The sequence below is a fragment of the Electrona antarctica genome (genome assembly GCF_951216825.1).
Source record: "Electrona antarctica genome assembly, chromosome: 3".
NCBI classification, from domain to species: Eukaryota; Metazoa; Chordata; class Actinopteri; order Myctophiformes; family Myctophidae; genus Electrona; species Electrona antarctica.
In genome coordinates, this window is record NC_136808.1 from 5,890,743 (window position 1) to 5,910,829 (window position 20,087).

A 20,087-nucleotide genomic window follows, 5' to 3' on the forward strand; every position below is an offset into this window, starting at 1 on the left:
GCACATAAAAAAGACAAGTAGTGCAATCATGAGAACAGCAAGACAGCTGTGAATTGTCTCCTCGTGCATGAGCAGTAACCTACTGCCACGGCACAAGAAACTAAAGTAAAACCAAGAATTTCTAAATGTATCATCATATCTGTCAAGTATCTCTGAAATGCATACACTTCAGCCTCACAGTTGGAATATTTAAAAGAAAATATGTAGGTTACAATGTGCTCTTAAAAAGCTTACTTCATTAGTCATGTTTCCCCGTTTAAACTCAAATGGGTGATAACATAAGCTTTCACAAATGTAACACTCAGTTATTATATAAATAGTTTTATGGCTTTTATGTCTGTCTATAAGGTAGCCAATTTTCAGCACAAACTATCACATTTCTGTAACTCATACTGGTGGGTTGGCACCCCCCCGTTTTTTTCAGCTGCATAGTAGAACATTCTACCTTCCATCAATTAATCAGCAGCAGCACTTTCATCTTTAATTAAACTCACTTACTTGAAAGTACAACCCTCCACACTAAACGCACGTATGCGCACGCGCATGCACACACACACACACACACACACACACACACACACACACACACACACACACACACACACACACACACACATACACACACACACAGACACACACACACACACACAGACATCACTTGGTGTGTAGCTTAAATGTTATGAGCATGTCAACATGCACAGACAGACAGACAGACAGACAGACAGACAGACAGACAGACAGACAGACAGACATTTAACTGCTGCAACACATTCAGAGGGGTATAGTGTCGTCAATATTCTCACATTCAACTCTTAGGAATCAAGTTTTTGGGAGGATTTAAAACACTAAACTTGAGATGTAGGACAATTAACCCATATCGTAAAAATGATATTATTGAGCAAGAGCAGTGATTTTGTGCACATGTCACACAATTGTTGGACGGCTTATGAGACTTGATAAAGGAACACTCCTAAGCTTCTCAAGAATTCACTCTATAGCCTGAGCGATAAAGGGATATACTGTAATGTGACAAATCCTTGATGGGTTTTGGAACACCCGCGCCTCCTTCAAAACGGTGTCAAAAAGATTGCACTCATCGGATTTACACGTTGTTGTTTCTGTCTGTAACGCATTTATTCTGCTGGAAAATAATTTGCCAGAAGATGCACAAAATGTGTGAGGATGATGGAAGTTTGCACACATTGGCATACATTGGGGGATTCCAACCCGACTACTTCAGAGAGGTGTGCTCCACTGAGCACAACTCCCCACCAGAAGGCATGCCCTACATCTCCCACTTTTTCGATGACTGGGCATGTGATGACAATATTGTGGGATTGTGCGTGTGCAGTGTGCAAAAAGGGGAGAATATAAACAACTGTCATTGCGTCGCACCCAGAGACAGTCGATATATTGAGACAAATCTGTTTGACATTGAACACATTTTGTGTTTCCTTCTGGCTTGCGGTTGTTGCTCGCACCCGGTGCTGGTGATGACATAGGCCTGACTCACACCTTCGCATCTAGCATACAACATTGATGCATGCTAGATGCAAGAGACTTGTTTACTGATGCAAGCTCGCAATGCATTTCCAATGGAAGTCACATGGTTTGACACAACATTTGTGTTGTACGGCTTTCGGCTGTGTTTCGACTGCCCCCCACCCCCTCATACAACACAAATGTTGTGACTCCCATTGGAAATGCATTGTGAGCTTGCATCAGTCAATAAGTCTCATGCATCAGCTATACATCAATCTGTTGCGAAGGTGTGAGTCAGGCCTTACTCTACTGCAGGGGTTCTCAACGTTTTTGGCCGGGGACCCCCGGAAATGCTTTGGCAATGTCTCGGGACCCCCGCCCCGCCCCCTCCCGACCCCCAATATAAATTGACTGCTACAATAACCTTAACCCATTTTGGGGCGGGAACCCCTTTTGGTGTTTTAAGCATTATGTTATAATTTAGCCATTGAAAAATAGCAGATCTACAAGCTCATAGATTGTAGGTCTGCTATTTTTGAAAATAATTTGGGGACCCTCCAAAATAATTTGGCGACCCCCCGAGGGGTCGCGACCCACGGGTTGAGAACCCCTGCTCTACTGCACCAGTCGTGCACAGTCTCCACATGCCATGGGCAATCCAACACACATGTACTGTAGTGTCATAACATGTCAAATCTAATTTGGTACACTTGGGCTTTTTATGAATGATTATGCAACATTTCTACATGCATACTGTAGATCTAGGTCTGTTTCTACACCTTTAGGTCTGTTAACCGCACATCACACACGTGCTTGCAGAGAGAGACACGCTGGACGCACTATGTTTGCAACATGCAATGCGATCTGCCTTTTTAAGTCAGATCGTATAGATTGCGATACCGCGACTGTATGTATGTGTGTGTGTGTGTGTGCGTGCGTGTGAATGTGCGTGCGTGTGAATGTGCGTGTGTGTGTCTCGCTCCAGAATGTGGACATAAAGGCATGCAATCTAGCTGCCTTTTCAGACAGATTGTCTGTGACAGCCGTGACACACACCTTCCCTATATGGCCCGGGTAACGGCGAGCCCGATCTCTCCCAAACATGGTGAAATAGCAGGGATTGGCAATTCCGTACATACATGCCTAGAAAACCCACACATCCGGACATATTGCACTACTACAGTTTTGGATGTGTGGCTTTCATTAGTATTGTGTGTACGGAATTGCCAATCCGTGCTTTTTCAAAGTGTTTGACATTATTTACGATTCTGTGCTATTGGGTCACAACTCGACCGGCTCTACTGAACTTTGCAACGTTCGACACGGCAACTCGCTTACTTTAGCTCGCTCGGTGGTGTCTCTCGTGGCTCAAGTTGGGCATTCCATATTTTGGTACCAGATCTTTGTCGCTCTCTGTCGCCCCTCCGCCACAGTCTATGGGAGAACTTCCTAGGCATGTATGTACGGAAATGCCAATCCGTGCTATTTCACCGTGTTTGGGTGAGGAGCCGAGGGAGAGCTCTCCTTCATGGAAGGGTTTTTGCTTTTTAGCCTGCCACAGTATCTTGTCTGCTGGGTTTTTATTGTTCTTGTTTTGCCTTTGCCTGAAAGTAGCCTATATCATGTCATGTTGTGAATGAAGGAGTAGTCTTGGGCTGGCCGCTCCGGGGCCCTGGGCTCCAGGCTCAGGGTCTAAGGCGAAGCTCTGTGTCTTTGGTTTGAATAAATACAACTCTGGGACCGCCATTTCACATCTCTCTCTGCGTTCTTCATCCGATCATCTGATGTAAGGTTTTGACTACAGTTTGCTTTAGTCTAGAGAGTTCATTTCTCTCTAAGTTAGTGCGTTTAGTGAGGTTAGTTGTGTGAAAATATACCACACCTTCAAGTTAATTTTCATCTGTCTTTTTTGTAAGTTAGTTTAGTCTTTAGTGTTTTTGTTTGTTCAAGGCCTTTCCACTGTGACTAATGCGACATTGGGGAAAAATAAAACACCCTAAATGGTATTTTTGGACTTTTTCCACTTTTTGGAGCCTTGGCCACTCGGTCAACTGTAAACTCCACCTTGCATTCAGACTCATTTCCCATTTTCTGCCAATCTGAAAACTCACCTCTTCATACTTCACACCCTCTGGCACTTCTCTTCTCTACATTCTAGTCAGCTTTTGATAGTGTCTTTGGTATATTCAAATATGTTTTCCCTGTGTATTTTTGGTTTCTTCCTGAAAGCTGAAAGCCTTTAGGTCAAAAGGCCCAATCAAAAATACGTTTTCTTTTGGTGAAATCATAACCGTGGGGAAACTTGATAAAGATAGTTGTGTGTTGTGTGTGAGATTGCCACGAATATACAATAAACATCAGGATGAGTCCAGACTTGGGTCATAGTGCCATTGCCTCTCATTGTAGATTTTGATGATTAACATTTGTATTGTTTTTCAATACAACATTTACAGAAAAGACATGCAACAATGCTGAGTCAAATATTATGGCCATATGTACAAATGTCAAATAATGGATGTGTTGGATGTGTTAAAATTGAATGAACTGGTTCCCTTTGCAAAGTAGGCCCAATGGATAATCGGGGCACTATTAGGGCCCAGTGCAAATCTGTATGTATGTCTTAATTATTTTCTTAAGTGGCCATAAGTATAACTGGACATCCACTATTCAAAGGTAGGCCACTTAACTACTTCTTCAAAGTGAGTAACACCCAAGATCAGGGGATCTTAGTATACAGGTAATCTGATCGACAGTAGGAATTGGCTTTAAATAAAACGTTTTTTTTTATTTTATTTTTTTAGCATTGACCTGGAAGAGGCCAGACAAACCAAGTATTACACAGTGGTTCAGGGAATTGTCTCTATGTTTACCTTTGGAAAAGATTGCATACATTCTTAAGGACAAACAAGAAATGTTTCAGGAGGTGTGGGGCCGTTTTATAAGATACATAAAGAACAATCATTTGTCACATTTAATGGATGGAGCTGAAGAGGAGTAGTGCTGTTGTTTTTGTTTTGTTGTTTTAGGTTATTGTTGTTTTGCTTTCTTTATATCAGTAATTGTCTTGTACTGTTTTTTTTTTGTATATTTGTATTGTCATTTGTGTGTAAAAAAGGAAAATAAATACAAAAACTTTCTGTTTTGTGATGTTTACTTCAGAACAAACATCAAATATTGGCTCGTTTTCCCAATTTTTCTAGCACACAAACGAAATCTGGATAATACTCCAATTTTCTGACCCACCCACCCACCCACAGCCACAATACTAGAGAGAGCGACAAAGATCTGGTACCAAAATATGGAATGCCCTGACAAACAGGCCTGAAAGTCCATATCAGGAGACCACAAGGGGAGGTAAACTCAATTTTCCTATAGAAAGGAGGTGACATTCACTGCCAATATTTTTCCCTTGTCTCCTTTGTACATAGACTATAGTTGTACAAAAGGCCAGCAAGTATTGCCCTCAAACTTTTTTATTTTATTGATAGTATGTATTATTGTGCTATTTTTATGCTATGTTTATGAATTTAATATTTGGGACCACAAGGTAAACAAGTCCCCAAGACTTTTTTGTGTTAACGGTAGCCTTTTAGCCTAAATGTCTCGGACTATACATCCTGCTGTTTACATTTCTGCCTAATAAAGTATTCACTCAATCAATCAAACCAAGTTCTCAACCTTACGTGTGAATTAAGTCTACAGCTCAGCTCAGATCACCAAGTCCCAAAACGGTCCCATTGTAACATGTCGCCCTCAAGTGGACAAACGAAGAACTACAAATGCTTGTGGATGAGGTTTTTTTTTTGATTGATTGAAATATTTATTAACAGTTTGCAGAATTACAGTACATTTCAAGCACAAACTCAATACAAAGGCTGTTAACTGTGAGTGGACGACCCAATTAAGCATTACACTTGTTTACAAGAGGGTCCACCATGTTCAATTCATCAAAACATTTAGAGACGTACAAATAGACACTTCTATATAGACAAAGAACAGAACAGGAATTCATCAGTAAATCAGTAAAATGTCATCAAGACGGGCGCCTGCCACTGTTTATTATCTGGTAGTCTGGTGTGATGGCGAGCCCTTAATTAAGATGTATTAAGCCTATTGGTCTGTGGACAAAATGGTAGGAAATAAGGTAAAGTATTAGGGCTAATAGGATATACATTATTTGATACATGCTTGAATATTTAATATTTAATTTCACTTTCAGAAAGACTTTTGGTCATTTCATCATCTAGGCCTACTCAGTCTTATGTGAACACGCCGGGCAGTTCCTAAGTTGCTTGATTCAGTATTTAGATATTTGATATTCATTTGAACTGCCCCGCCCCCTTCCTATGCAAACCCATTATAACTTAACCATGATAGATTCATCAAAAACACCTAAACTTTTTTCTTTTGACTGATATTGTCATTTACTGTTTTCATTTATTTTTTATAATTATTTTGGAAAATAACCTCCTGCTCCCCAGCTCCTCAAGCTGCAGCTTCTCCTCACAAAATCAAAAATAATTATTAAAAATAAATGAAAACAGTAAATGTAAAACCATGGCCCCCTCACATATTAGAAGGACATTATCAGTCAACAGAAAATAGGTTGGTTGTTTTCGATGAATCTATCATGGTTAAAATTAAGTTTTAAGTTATAATGGGTTTGTATAGGGAGGGGGCAGGGCAGCTAAAATGAATATCAAATATCTAAATACTGACTGAAGCAACTTAGAAACTGTCTGTGGTGAAATGACCAAAAGTTGAAAGTGAAATATCCCTTTAAGCCCTAATATTTAAACTTCTATAAATTGCTACAACAATAAATTCAACAGTACATTTAGGTTTGACAATGATGTACTGTGCGTGTTGATTAGCATGTGTGTTGATTTACATAGGCTAATTTGAGACCATTTTCCAAAGCATATACTTTTATTCTTAACCCTTTTGCATTGTTGAAGAAAAAAAAGAGAGGAAAAAAAGAAGACAATTTCACATCGAGGTGCCCAGACTTCTCAGGTGCCACTGAACTCCTCTCTTTACATATAAGCCCCAACTCTGTATGTGGTGTATGATAACAGCATCCTAAGGTTAGCAAGGAATATCACCTCTAATACTGCGAGAGTGAGGTCTAGCCAACACCAACTCTTGAGCTCTGCAGTGTTGTCAGCCAAGCTGTCGTGCCGCAGCACGTCTACATAGGTGGTACGCTTCTTTCCCCTCCTGGCTTTGCCCTGGGTTGGCTCCCAGAGGGTCAATTTACTTGCCTCAAGTTCTGGGTGCCTGACACAGTGCCCTGCCAGCCTCATCCTTCTCTCACCTCTAATACTAACCATGTGTTGTATGGAGAATATATATTGCTACCCTCAGGAAGGAGATATGGTGTACCAGCATACAATAAGGTCAGACTTTGTCCACCAGTCGACTTTGAGGCTTAATCAGGAGTTGTAGTAGCCATGGGCATGGGGTAAGGCGGTGGCCATTGCTCGTCTTCATGTCTTTATGTATGTAATATTGTTTTGTTCTTTGTGCTATGTCAAATGTGTGTAGGCCTATATGTATTTCTGCATACTTGGCTGCTGGGTCGCAAGACAAATTTCAGTGTGAACTGACAATAAAGTACTATATTATATCATGTGGTCCTGAGCATTATACTGGTCGAGCCAACCAACTAGTCCAATGCTTTCAATAGGGTGTAGGTTAGCGCTGCAGGCATATAAGGGAAATTGGGGAGAATCTTAGTGTAGGCCTATTTGTATCATACTCACTCCCACTGACTCCCACTTTCCATAAAAAAGTCAAATGTTATTGAACCATGAGATTAAAAAAAAACCCAGAGGAAATGGGAGGAAACAGCCTTTATTAAGGCAGTTTTATAGAGACCGTCCCTTTTACAACTGAGAGCCTGCAGGGTATTTTGCTCTGTTTAATAGCAAAATTGTATTATATGAATGAATTGATATAGCCTGGTTAATAAACCAGACCGAATCAGCCGTTGGCAAAACAAAATTGCCTACCAGCGGATTACGGTCTGGCGAGGCTCAGTAGCACGCCTCTTTCCTACAACCGAGAACAGGTCGGACCAATCGGGACACGGTATGCAATATGGGCGGGCTTTGGTACAGTGACGTTCAATGCTTGAGACTTTTGACTGACAGTAGCTCTGACCAATTGCGTCAAAGAGAAAATGTTTGAACCCGCCCCCCGGGAAATGAAATCCAAGTGGAGCCAGCCCAGACTAATATACCGCGACAGTGTTGTGTGATATTAGTCTGGCTTATTAGCCAGGCTAGAATTGATACACATTGACTTTGACAGGCTGGAATATGGCTTAGGGTTGACGACAGAGTACAGCATCTTGGGTCTGGTCCACAAGATTTGATACACCACCAATATACCCATGTGTTTAAACTCCCAGTTTATCCATAAGGCTTCCAGAGGGAGGTCTCCAAAAACAAGGGGGGCCCTTTGCATGTTGGTGGCCCAGGGGCCCTTTATCTCTAGATAAAGGGGCCCTTTATCTAGAGGGTCATTAAGACATGTGAATCCCTTGACTCCTTCAAAACCGCTCTCAAAGGGCACCTACGGACGGCTGCAATTCGAAACTGGCCCCCGTAAAATCTGAATCCCCCACCCACCCCTTTTCCCCCTCACTGTATGTTTTCTTTTCCCTTGTTACCTCCCTTATGATGATGATTTCCTGTTTTTTGGCTATATAGAAGTGTATATGTCTCTAAATGTTATGATGAATTGAACAAGGTGGACCCTCTTGTAAACAAGTGTAGTGCTTTATTGGTCGTCCACTCACAGTTGACAGTTTTTTGTATTGAGTTGTGCTTGAAATGTACTGTAATTCTGCACACTGTTAATACATACTTCCATCAATCAATCAATCAATCAATCAATCAATCAATCAATCAAATTGATTGTGTAGGCTAGTGGGCTACATGGGCATAGGATTGCTACTGGGCATCCTTGGTGTGGTTTGTGAAATTGGTGCTGATGTGCTTTTTAGAACCATTGAAAATCGTGCCCGCTCTGCACTGTACTATTTGCAAACATTATGTACAATTTTGAGGTATTTGTACTTTACTGTGTATTTTGAATACAATACGCTACTACTACTTTGTTACTTTTGTAGGTAGCTATTATTATTACAAAACATACATACAGTAAGTCAGTAACCACTTCAGCTATATTTCGGTCATTTGAAAATAGGATAGCCGCTCTACAAGCTCACGTGTCGCATCGTAACGCATTGTATAAGTAAAATAATGTGTGTAACTTTTACAAAAATAAGGGGTGGGGTGGGAATTGATTGATTGATTGATTGATTGATTGATTGATCGATTGAATACTTTATCAACAGGCATGCCTGTTGATAAAGTATTCAATCAATCAATCAATCAATCAATCAATCAATCAATCAATCAATTCCCACCCCACCCCTTATTTTTCCCATACTGCACATGTTTTTCCCTTTTTTTACTCTTTTTTTTTACGATGATTTCCTGTTTTTCATAATATAAGTGTATATTTGTACATCTGTAAATGTTCTGATGAATTGAAAATGGAGAACCCTGATGATGTAAACAAGTCTAGTGCTTTTCGGTTTCGTCCTCAAAAGTAGCAGTTTTTGTATTGACTTTTTGAAATTTCACTCACTCACTCAAGCAATCAATCAATCAATCCGTCATATTGTAGTCACACGGGATCGCGCCACAGAGGATAGAGGCTCGCGCACGTTTTGCCTTTGACGCAAACACCGCGTGACCAGAGCGTGGCTACGTCACGTAGCGTGCAGCTTAGTGCGTGCCCTTTGCATCAGGTCCGTCCGCCCGTTCTCCAGCAGTCTGACTGTGTATGTGTTGCAACAACCATGGCCCTCCTCAAGTCCAGCAAGGTGATCTTCTGCGTCGGGAACATCTCCCCGTCCCTGGGAGCGCTGTCCACCCGCAACAGGTACCGTGCCTCCCGCATTGTCCTTTTAAAAATAAAAACCCATCCTTCGTTCGTCGGGCGTTTGTCAATCTGTCTGTCTGTCATCATTCATTCATTGAATGTGTCGCTCGGTCAGGTGTGGCTGCTGCTTGTCGGTGTTTAGTAGCTTCTACAAGGAGTTTTAACACTGACCTACAAGCTCACAGCGCGTCGCGTCCAGGATGCGCTGTGAGCTTGTAGCTCTGCCAAGCTAACGTTTAGCTAGTAGTAGCTCTTATGATACTCGACAGACCGGCCAGGGAGCTTCACTGAGGCTGAGCCTCCTCTGGTTTACACCTCGGTTAACCCAGTAGCTATAGTAGCTAATACACCTCGGTTAGGTTAACCAAGTAGCTAATATAGCTAATGCAGATAGCGGTCAAACGGACACCCACCACAGGCCTACATTCAGCTGTCTTTATGCATCTATTGTTGAACGACTGCCACTGGATCTGAATAATGATACTTTACACGCTGCTGTCTCCTCTGATTTGATCTTCATTTAGGCTAAATCGGTGCTGTCACAAAGTCATTTTACGTAACATTTCCGTGGGTATCTCCTCTTCAGGGTCGCAATGGATCGCGGCGTTCGCCTGTTGGTTTGATCCAAGCGACGTCCCGTAGTTGTTGAATTTTGCATAAGATAATTGGTTATCGTGATCTTGACTTTGGTCGTTGATTGGTTCGAGTCTAGACCCGAGGACGGTGATTGGTCCGAGTCTAGACCCGAGGACGGTGTGGTCTGTCATCCATGGTTGTCAAATGTCATCACCCATGATCGGTGTCCTTACTGCGTTCTCTTTGGAGGGCAAATACTTGACAGTGATGGTCGTTTTTACTGCAGTTGTTTTTACAGGAAAATAATGTATGAATGTATAATTTCAGAACGTGTCATATGCACACGTGCGTCCTGTGCGTGTCGTTCTTATCAAAATGAGTCTGTCCAAATCCAATGCCTGCGCTGCCTATTTTCCTTGGTTAAGTTGGCCTGGATCAAGACTATCATAGATTCATAGATGTATTTGTCAGACACTCAATGAAATGCATCGATGATATTCTTGATCCAGGGCTAGAGTCTGTTGCATTCAAACTTGCATAGAATGCATTCTTGGTGGTTGGCTTTCAAATTCTGAATCTAAATTTACAATAAACGAGGCCTATAGTTCTTTGGCCAAAATCAACAGTAGGCCATTCTAATTAAGTAGGGCCATTGAACCCTGGCACTGGGACCTTGATGTCAGTGTCTGACGTTTGTAAGTTCAGATGTTCAAAGGTTTTGTGTGCATGCACACACACACACTCCTGCAATAACACAGCTTTGGACAAGTGAAGGTTTACTGTATCTGTGCTCAACAGTGAGTACAGAACAGATATCTATAGTTGGCTAAGCTATATTAATACAGTCGGCCATTGTCTTCTCAATCAGTTCAGCAGTTCAAGGGTTAGGCTAAACATTCACAAAAATAATAATGCAACTTATAAACATTCAACCTTATTCGTTATCGGTCTGGTTGTCTGTGCCTCTGGCACTACTTTGAGAGCTTTAGGTCTAATTTTAGCTCCAAGCTGTCTTCAGTGAGTGTGCATGAAATGAAACCCGAGTCATTTTACATTCAACATAATTTAGTCTACATTTATCAAGCAAATGTGATTGTGACACAATTTGCTCATTAAAAGCAAACACCAAAAGGTATTGAAAGGAAAGGGGACTGTCACATAGTCATTGGTTTCCGTGTAGAAGAAAAACTCATTGTACTGTAGATGCACAAAATAAAATGGTTTATGATTGGACATTTCTGTATAATGCTATTATAAAAGGTGTTTATGTATGCACATTGTCTCCTGTAATGTCCAAGCCTGTTAACTCTAATCCACTAGTACAACTAGGACCACTGTGTTGTGGAAGATTAGCCGTGTGTAGCCTTAGCCTGGCGGTCATGTGAAAGAGGTTTACTATAAGATTTGACGTATAACTTAAACGCGAAGACACACATTTTCAATATTGAAGGTTTGCTATTGATTTAATACATGCATTTAATACATGCATCTGTGATGGTGACAATTATTGGGGAGGGGGGGGTGACATGCAGTAAAGGCCGTCGGGATTGGGAGTCGAACCCGCGGCACACTGCTGGACTTGGACTACCGGCCAAGAAGGTGCCTGGACCGCTGAGCCACTGCCCAGGCCGGCACGCTCCAAGGGGCATTTCACTTAAATAGATTTTAAGATATTTATGTGCAAAATGCATGCATGCGTGGACTGGACCATTCCACATCAAACTCCACATTAGACTTAATGGCAACAAAGATCCCTGCATCTCATGACTGATATTGCCCTTCTAATGAATGTGTCGACCTTCATTATTTTATTAGTTATTTAATTGTTAAACATTAACATTGGAAAGAAATACCCATTTTCTTTTAGTGCAAGTTCACATACCGTCTGCAAAATTTGCCAGCGTCAAAGACAATTTCAACATTCTTTTCCGCAGGTATGCCCAGTTCCCACTTCAGAAGTTGTGCAATGATGCGCAACTTGATTTCAACATTAAACTGCCTGAGTCTACTTTGTGCATTTGTAATGGAAATCGACAGCATGACTGATGTGAAATGACTAATCTAAAAATGGTCAAAACATTCACTTAGAGGTCAATGTCAGTCATCAGAAGCTGAAGCAGGGATATGTGTTTGCAATTGGGCTCATATAGGATTCAACTTTCAAATTAATATAGGGTTAAGGACGGATCATATTTAATATTGAAGCAAGAAATCTAAAACTGTCTGGGGGGGGCACTGCAGTGACTGCACACAGAAGCCAGAGTACGAGAGAATAACGCCAGAAGTGTTACAAACTAAGTGAAATATCCCTTAAGTGCAATCAGTGTTGGAGATGAGCTGTATAGATTGCTAGAATTATTAATACAATTTCCTGTGAATTGGAGTGAAACTAGTTTTCTCCTTTTACATGCTTTTTCTATTTCTGGTGTTTCCGGTTTAAGAGTTTATTTATAGTGCGGTGAGTGCACACCATTTCCATCTCACTCTTGACCCTGCCTCGTCACCCATGACCCACCCTTGACCCTCCTATGATCCCTCCCTGCCACACGCTCTCTATTATCCAATGTGTCTATTTCTACCATTCACTTATTGGGCTTCCTTTCCTTGCAGCTCATGGTGGGGTGGAGTGCAAATGGGCCCCCCAGATCCCATCCTGGGAGTGAGTGAGGCATACAAGAAGGACACCAACCCCAAGAAGATGAACTTGGGTGTTGGGGCGTACAGAGACGACAATGGCAAGCCCTTCGTGCTCAGCTGTGTCCGCAAGGTAAAGTGATCTCTCTCTCTCTATCCCCAAAGGTGTAACCCCCACCGCAAGGGGCAAGACGGGGGCAATATTCATAGTAACCTTTTTTTTTCCTGCAAAATGAATAGAGCATGTCTGAAATAAGTGTCAGAGCTGAAATCGACATGTTGCTACTTGCTAGGTGTAATGTTAGAGTCCACAGAAGTGAACCTTTCAAGCCAACTCGCTGTTTTCTGCAAGACATTACTCTGTAAGCCATATCTCCAAAACTGGTGGGTCAAACTGAACCACCAATATGTCAATTTGAAGCTATGATTCCCTGCTTTCATATGACATGATTCTAAAAAAATCCAATGGCAGTCCCTCAGTCAAATTTGGTCACATATATTCCACTGTGGAGTATAAGATTAAGTGCAAGATTTGTGATGTTTTTAGGGTTAGGGGTGTTGCACGTCTGTATGTTTCTCATTGGTTCATTATTGCACTGTCATCCTTACCTCGGCTGCTATAGCATTGGAACATGTCTTAGGCCTACGGCACACGTGTTTGTAATTGGGGGAATTTCTTTACTTTATCACCATAAGGGAGTACAGTTATTTTATGCTTGTAGCAAATACAATTAACTTGAATTAAGAAGCTATTGTGTATTCAAAAGGAATCAACATGCTTCTTTCTGTAACCTTGCATTTTGAATTTTCCTTTATAGGCAGAGGCTTTGATTGCAGCTAAGCAGATGGATAAGGAGTACCTTGGCATTGGCGGTCTGGGGGAATTTACGAAAGTGTGTGCCGCGCTTGCTCTGGGAGATAATAACGAGGTCTTGAAGAGTGGCAGAGTAAGTCGTTTGTTTTTAGCCGCTTTACTCATGATCAGTGGCTGCTGGCACTGGTGGCCCGTCAATAGAGGGCGCTAGTGCGCTGCACCACCACTAGATCTGTATTAGCCTATGAGTACAAAAAGGTGTACCTTAGTACTTTTTTACATATTTTTGCTCATACCATTAGTTATATCTGTATTTCACAAATGAATAATTCTAGCCATGGCCTATCAAAAATAAACTAGTGTGATAATGTCTTAATTTTAAGTACTTAATATGGTAAAGCCACTACAGTAATCCTTCTCTTCCATGTACAGAGCATCACTGTCCAAACCATCTCAGGAACCGGATCTCTTCGCATCGGAGCCAATTTCCTGGTTTGGACCTTTTTTCTTTTTCTTCTCCTCTGTCATACATGTTTATTAACCCATTTTGACCTGAGATCAGATTCTAAAAATGTCTTCTACATCCTGACAGTTTTCTGAAAAAGCTATGTTTCTATGTCAGTTGTTCTGACATTTTCAAAAATAGCAGACCTACAAGCTCGTAGCGCGCCACTCGGTGGCGCGCTATGAGCTTGTAGATCTGCTATTTTTCAATAGCTGAAGCATAACATAATGCTAACACCAAAAGGGCTTCCCGCCCAGGTTGAGGGTTGGATGGATTAGTCATTAAATCCTTTCCTTTGTTCCAGTCTCGTTTCCATGGTGGGCCTCGTGACGTGTACCTGCCCAAGCCTTCCTGGGGTAACCACACACCCATCTTCAAGGACGCCGGCATGCAGCTCAAAGCATACAGATATTACGATCCTTCCACCTGTGGCTTTGACTTCAAAGGGGCACTCGATGATATTTCGGTATGTGAAGAGACTGGTATTCAGGGGTTTTAAGAATCACTTGAGAAGATGTAAAATTGAGGCGGTGACCTGTGTGATTGAAGCATTCATTGATTTTTGATTCCACAGCAAATCCCAGAAAAGAGTGTGATCCTGCTGCATGCGTGTGCCCACAACCCTACTGGAGTGGACCCCAAGCCAGAACAATGGAAAGAGCTCTCTGACCTGATTAAGGTGAGAATGCACTAACTCTCCTTAAACCCTGTAAGACCCAACGATGCTTCTCGGTAACATTTTTAATTTAATTAATTACTTAATAATTCTTTTTTCTGTTCTTTTTTCACCTAATCATCATCATTGATGTTCATTGTTTAGTCTTGCAATGCAATACTGGGGGGTATTTATATGCAAATATCATGACCAATGGGTCATGATATTTGCATATAAATACCCCCCACTCTGGACATTAATCAAAATTGACCTTTAATCTTTAACCCTGATAAAAGTAACTAAAATGCATGTAATACATATATTTGCGTGATCATTAGAATGTCTAGAACATGTATTGTGTATTATTGTGAAAGATATCCACCGACTGTAAATTATTCATTTATTATTATTATTTTAATAATTTTAAATGTGCATAAAACTTTTTTTTTTAAAAACATAAGTCCTAGTAGTACAAAGTAGTAGTACGGTTGAAATCTCTTTTCTGCAAGTAGAAATATATCCGGGTCTTACACTTTTGTTGCTACACACTAGTGCACCTTGTCAAAGTCAGGACTTGGAGTACAACCAAGATTAACCATTGTGTGAAAACAAAGTTATTTCACATTAGTTGTTGAATGCCTGGTTTCTTCCCTCTTTCTTCCCTTTTCACTTCTAAGAAACGGGACCTGCTGGTGTTCTTTGACATGGCCTACCAAGGCTTCGCCAGCGGAGACATCGATAAAGACGCCTGGGCTGTGCGTCACTTCATTGAACAGGGTCACAACGTTGTTCTCTCTCAGTCCTTTGCAAAGAATATGGGTCTCTATGGTCAGTACACTATCATAATAAACTTAACGTAGGTAGCACCAAAACAAAAGTTACAAGCCTAGAGCACTGAGTGACTCCGCTCAACCATATGGGGTTTAAGTAGTTGAAGAAACTGTATTGACAAGTCTTGTCATTCTTGCTAAAGTTCATAAATGACCTATACTCTCCAAAGAGCGAAAGGGTTTAAGTCAAAGTAAGTCAGTCATTCTTGTTACACAACTAATGGCTATCATTCTTTGTGTGTTGACACGGGACATTGCTCAACAGTCAATGCAGGATTGTTCAGAAGTGGAAAGAGTAAACTATAAAAATCTTTCAAATTGAACTACTCAAAACTAAAAGTATGTGAGAAGTTTGGACAAAAAAAATCATTATATGCATGTTCAGTGCTTATAGGAATGCACAGTTGCGTTCTCCTCAACTGCTGCATAGCAAAAGAAAAACTATTATTTCTGTTCCGTTTGACACCATGTACCCATCATTAAAATGCCATCAGATGGAACACATGACACCTTGACCAGTGGATTTGGGGAGATGTATTTCTTTAGCCTTACTGCCACCTACTGGTGTGAATGATACATTGAAAGTGTGTGCTACTATACCATTCACAAGGTACATTGTCATCAAGTAGATAAAATGACTAAAAGAAAGTTGTTAAAATTGTGTATTAATGCAATATCTTGTGTACTGTGTAACAGTGGCTCATTTACAGGCCAACATTGGCAAATGCATAATATTAAATGATTTATTTACGGCAGAAATACTTTGCTTAGATCAGAAGTTGTTTGACACTATGTGTTTTTATAAACAGGTGAGCGTGTTGGAGGGTTCACGGTTGTGTGCAACGATGCAGAGGAGACCAAGAGGGTTGAGTCTCAACTTAAGATTCTTATCAGACCCATTTACTCAAATCCACCAATGAATGGTGCCAGAATCGCAGCAACCATCCTTAACACACCAGAACTGCGTTCACTGTGGTATGTCTTTAGAATGTGTGTGTGTTTGTGAGCGATTTGGATGTACATATAGTCTAAGCACAGATCTTGTTTATATATATATATATATATTTTTTTTAATTAGATCCCCATTAGCTTGAGACACAGCAGCTATTCTTCCTGGGGTCTTAAAACATATCATCATTACATTATTTATTTTATATTATTACATACATTTACATACAACATTCATCCAACACACAATACAACACAAAACTCATGATCCGTCTACTACATTGATAGCTAGCTCCACAGTACAATTAAATCTTCAACATTGATAATAAAGTAAATATACATTATAATGGGATATATACTATAATATATAATATACACACTATATATTATATATTATATAATATATACATATATATATATATATATTATATCACAGCTCGCATACTATATGTCATAACATTATTGTAAGTTACTACGGGCGACTGTGGCTCAGGAGGTAGAGCAGGTCGTCCAATGATCCATGGGTCGGCGGTTCGAATCCCGGCTCCTCCTGTCTACATGTCGAAGTGTCCTTGGGCAAGACACTGAACCCGAAATTGCTCCCGATGTGCTGGTTGGTACCTTGCATGGCTTCCGCCGCAATCGGTGTATGAATGTGTGTGTGAATGGGTGAATGTAATGCACAATCTATGTAAAGCGCCTTTATAGGCGCTATATAAATGCACCATTTACCATTTACAATCATTTTATGTTTTTCAAACTCTTGGCCAGGTTGGAGGAGGTTCATGACATGGCCAATCGCATCATCGTGATGAGGGAAAAGCTGCAGGCTGGCCTGAAGAAGGAGGGATCCAGCCACAACTGGCAGCATGTTATCGATCAGATTGGCATGTTCTGCTTCACAGGCCTTAAACCTGATCAGGTACATGGATGTGTATATTCTTTACAGGGTGTGTCCACTTGAACAGTAGTGTGTTGGGGGGGGGGGGGGGGGGAGTTTTGGTCTTGAATTTTGATGGGCAAAAGTAGCAGAGTTCTGGGGGAGCTCGGTCAAATAAGTATGTAGGGTTTATGTTTTTAATTTGTCTCATTTTCTTCTGCTAATCCTAGATAGAATTGGGTGTGAAGAATCATGAAGGGACAGTCTCTGTTATTATCTTGTTCTGTAACAAAATCCCATGAGTTTACATTGGAATTTCAATTGCTTAAAGCTGCAATATGTAACTGCTATGTCTTACAACCTGCGTCCCCATGCGAGTGCTGACATTTCTACTGCTGAGCTATGACAGAGCGCATTTTAAACGGCTGACATATTGCTCTTTGAGCTTCCTGCAATTGGCTTTCCCAAAGGTAGAATACCAGTTCCAGTTCAGCTTTGCTTGCTTGGTGCAGCAGATTAAAAAAAAAAAAAAGATTGAGACACGCACATGCTATTTGTTATTCATCCATTTATCAATTGTCTGTCTTGACAAAATACACATACACACGCAGGTGTTGATCCCTAAAATCAATTTACCCCCCCCCACTATTTTGAAAGGATGAAAGGGCACATAATGTGAATAATAAGGGGGGTCTATGGCCAAACTAGGGGGTTTTCATGATTCTGAATCCATTCAAAGCATTAGTTTTGCACGAAAAACACTCCTTGGGCTAAAAATGGCCATAGCCGTGGTGTCATCACAAATGTGATTAAATCATTTGGGCAAGTGGCTATGGCCAAACTAGGGGGGTCTATTGCCAAACTAGGGCGTTTTCATGATTCTGAATCCATTCCCAAGCATTAGTTTTGCACGAAAAACACTCCTTGGTTGAAAAAAACCCAAAGTTGTCCTTTAAGATCTACAGAAAGAGAATTGCTGCTGACCATATGACCATGAATCCTATTGTAGGTTGAGCGCCTGACGAAGGAGTTCTCGGTGTACATGACCAAGGACGGCAGGATTTCCATGGCTGGTGTTACTTCGGGCAACGTGGGATACCTGGCACAAGGAATCCACACAGTCACCAAGTAGAGAGGATCACATGGGAGAGACGACATCAAAGCAACTATATTCTATAAGAGGAGCTCCGTGTGTCAATTTGAATTTGTCTCCATTTTCCTTTCATTCCATCATAGAGAAAGAGCTGGATGTTGGGTCTGACATTTTATTGATTGGATTTCGTCATGAGTTCAAACTTTGACCAGTGAGTCTCTAGCATTGGGGTTATTGTTAAAACAGTTTGTTTCTTTTTAGTTTCCAAACACACATCTATCTCCCTGCTCGTTTTCTGCTGGAGAGACAACTATGTCAAAGGTCGTAAAAACAACTTGCCCCACTACTACTGACCGAAGGGCTGATATCTTGAGGACCTTGTCTGTGCTTATTTATTATTTGGACACAAATTATGGTTGCATTTTAGATTTGTTCTTCTCATAGCTTTATTTGTCTGCTGTGGGCAATTGTGATCCCATCACTGGGGTGATTTTGGCTCATGAATTCGTTCTTCATGTATGTCGCCGGAGTTATGTTTTCCTCCTTGAAGCTGACACCATTATATTAAAATCTCATAGCACTTTATTGGAGATATGGCATTATGTCGGTTTCAGTAGAATAACACTCTACAGTGTGTGTATACTACCACAGTCCCTAAACCTAAAGTGTTGAGCTTTTCTTGCTTATAATCAAACCAACAAGCACAATCAGTCAATCTGGTTTCAGGAAGGAACTACCATGATGAATTATTGACTGGCCATTGTCTCTTAATTATCGTATCCTCTGTCATTGCTCTTATCTTGTCTCCCCAGTCCCCTGTATGCGGTATTTGTCCTGTAGGAATCTTTTGCATTTCAATGTAGTTGGTTGCTTGTGTGGTACTACTGTTGACAGACAGCGGTAAGTCAGTTCTCTTCAATCAATGTCCCTTCCCTTGCAACACGAGCACTAGTCATGAGACTTCTAACAAGGTTTTAGAGATGGATGGTTCCTTTGCACAATTTCTAGACCCAACTTTTTTCATGCCCTAAAAATCCAAACACCCAACTTGATTTCTTTCCATATTTGAACGTTGTACTGAACAATGTCACACCTGATATGGAGGAAATAAAAAAAATGCATCTGGTTCTTATTTAAGGATGTTACCACTCATAATAACATATTGGCCTCATTATGAAATTGACAGATTATTGAGGGATAAATGTCCAAACGATGTTTCCCAATGAAAAGTCAGTGAATAATGGGGTCACTGGTCATGTACTTACTCTGAACAAACAATAAATCAATTCTAGAAGAAACTAGAATGTGTGTTTTTTTTCCTCCCCTGAGTCCCCTCACGCTGATTATCTTTAAAATAAAGACTAATGTTGTTTTCATTTATTTATTCCGAACATGTTAAAATATAAACGAGAAAAGAGTAAATATTAAAAACAAAAAAGAAGCGTCCAAAAATAATGATCTTTCATAATCCTTAACTTATGTTTATGTTCGAAAAAGGATTAGGAAGAAGTTTATTGAAAAACGTATCGAGTCCTACCCCTTCTTTGTGTATCTCAATACATCAAAACTTATATTCAGGTTGATTTTTTTTTCTTCGTTTACACACTCGCAGTATAATAACAAAATGGAAATACAAAAAAAATAAATAAAAACAATCAAGTCTATATAAGATAATACAACTAATTAATAATTATGGTAATAACGACTATTG

At 40.6% G+C, this 20,087-nt stretch overlaps 1 protein-coding gene across 1 annotated transcript; it reads left to right on the forward strand.

Moving 5' to 3' along the window:
- Nucleotides 1-9,214: 9,214 nt before the first annotated feature.
- got2b (glutamic-oxaloacetic transaminase 2b, mitochondrial) lies at nt 9,215-19,674 on the forward strand. Its single transcript, XM_079497032.1, has 10 exons — nt 9,215-9,441; nt 12,628-12,784; nt 13,470-13,598; nt 13,898-13,957; nt 14,275-14,436; nt 14,545-14,649; nt 15,303-15,453; nt 16,265-16,430; nt 17,175-17,325; nt 18,293-19,674. Exons 1-10 carry the CDS (start codon nt 9,359-9,361, stop codon nt 18,413-18,415), a joined length of 1,287 nt encoding a protein of 428 aa, XP_079353158.1. The 5' UTR covers nt 9,215-9,358; the 3' UTR covers nt 18,416-19,674.
- Nucleotides 19,675-20,087: the final 413 nt, after the last annotated feature.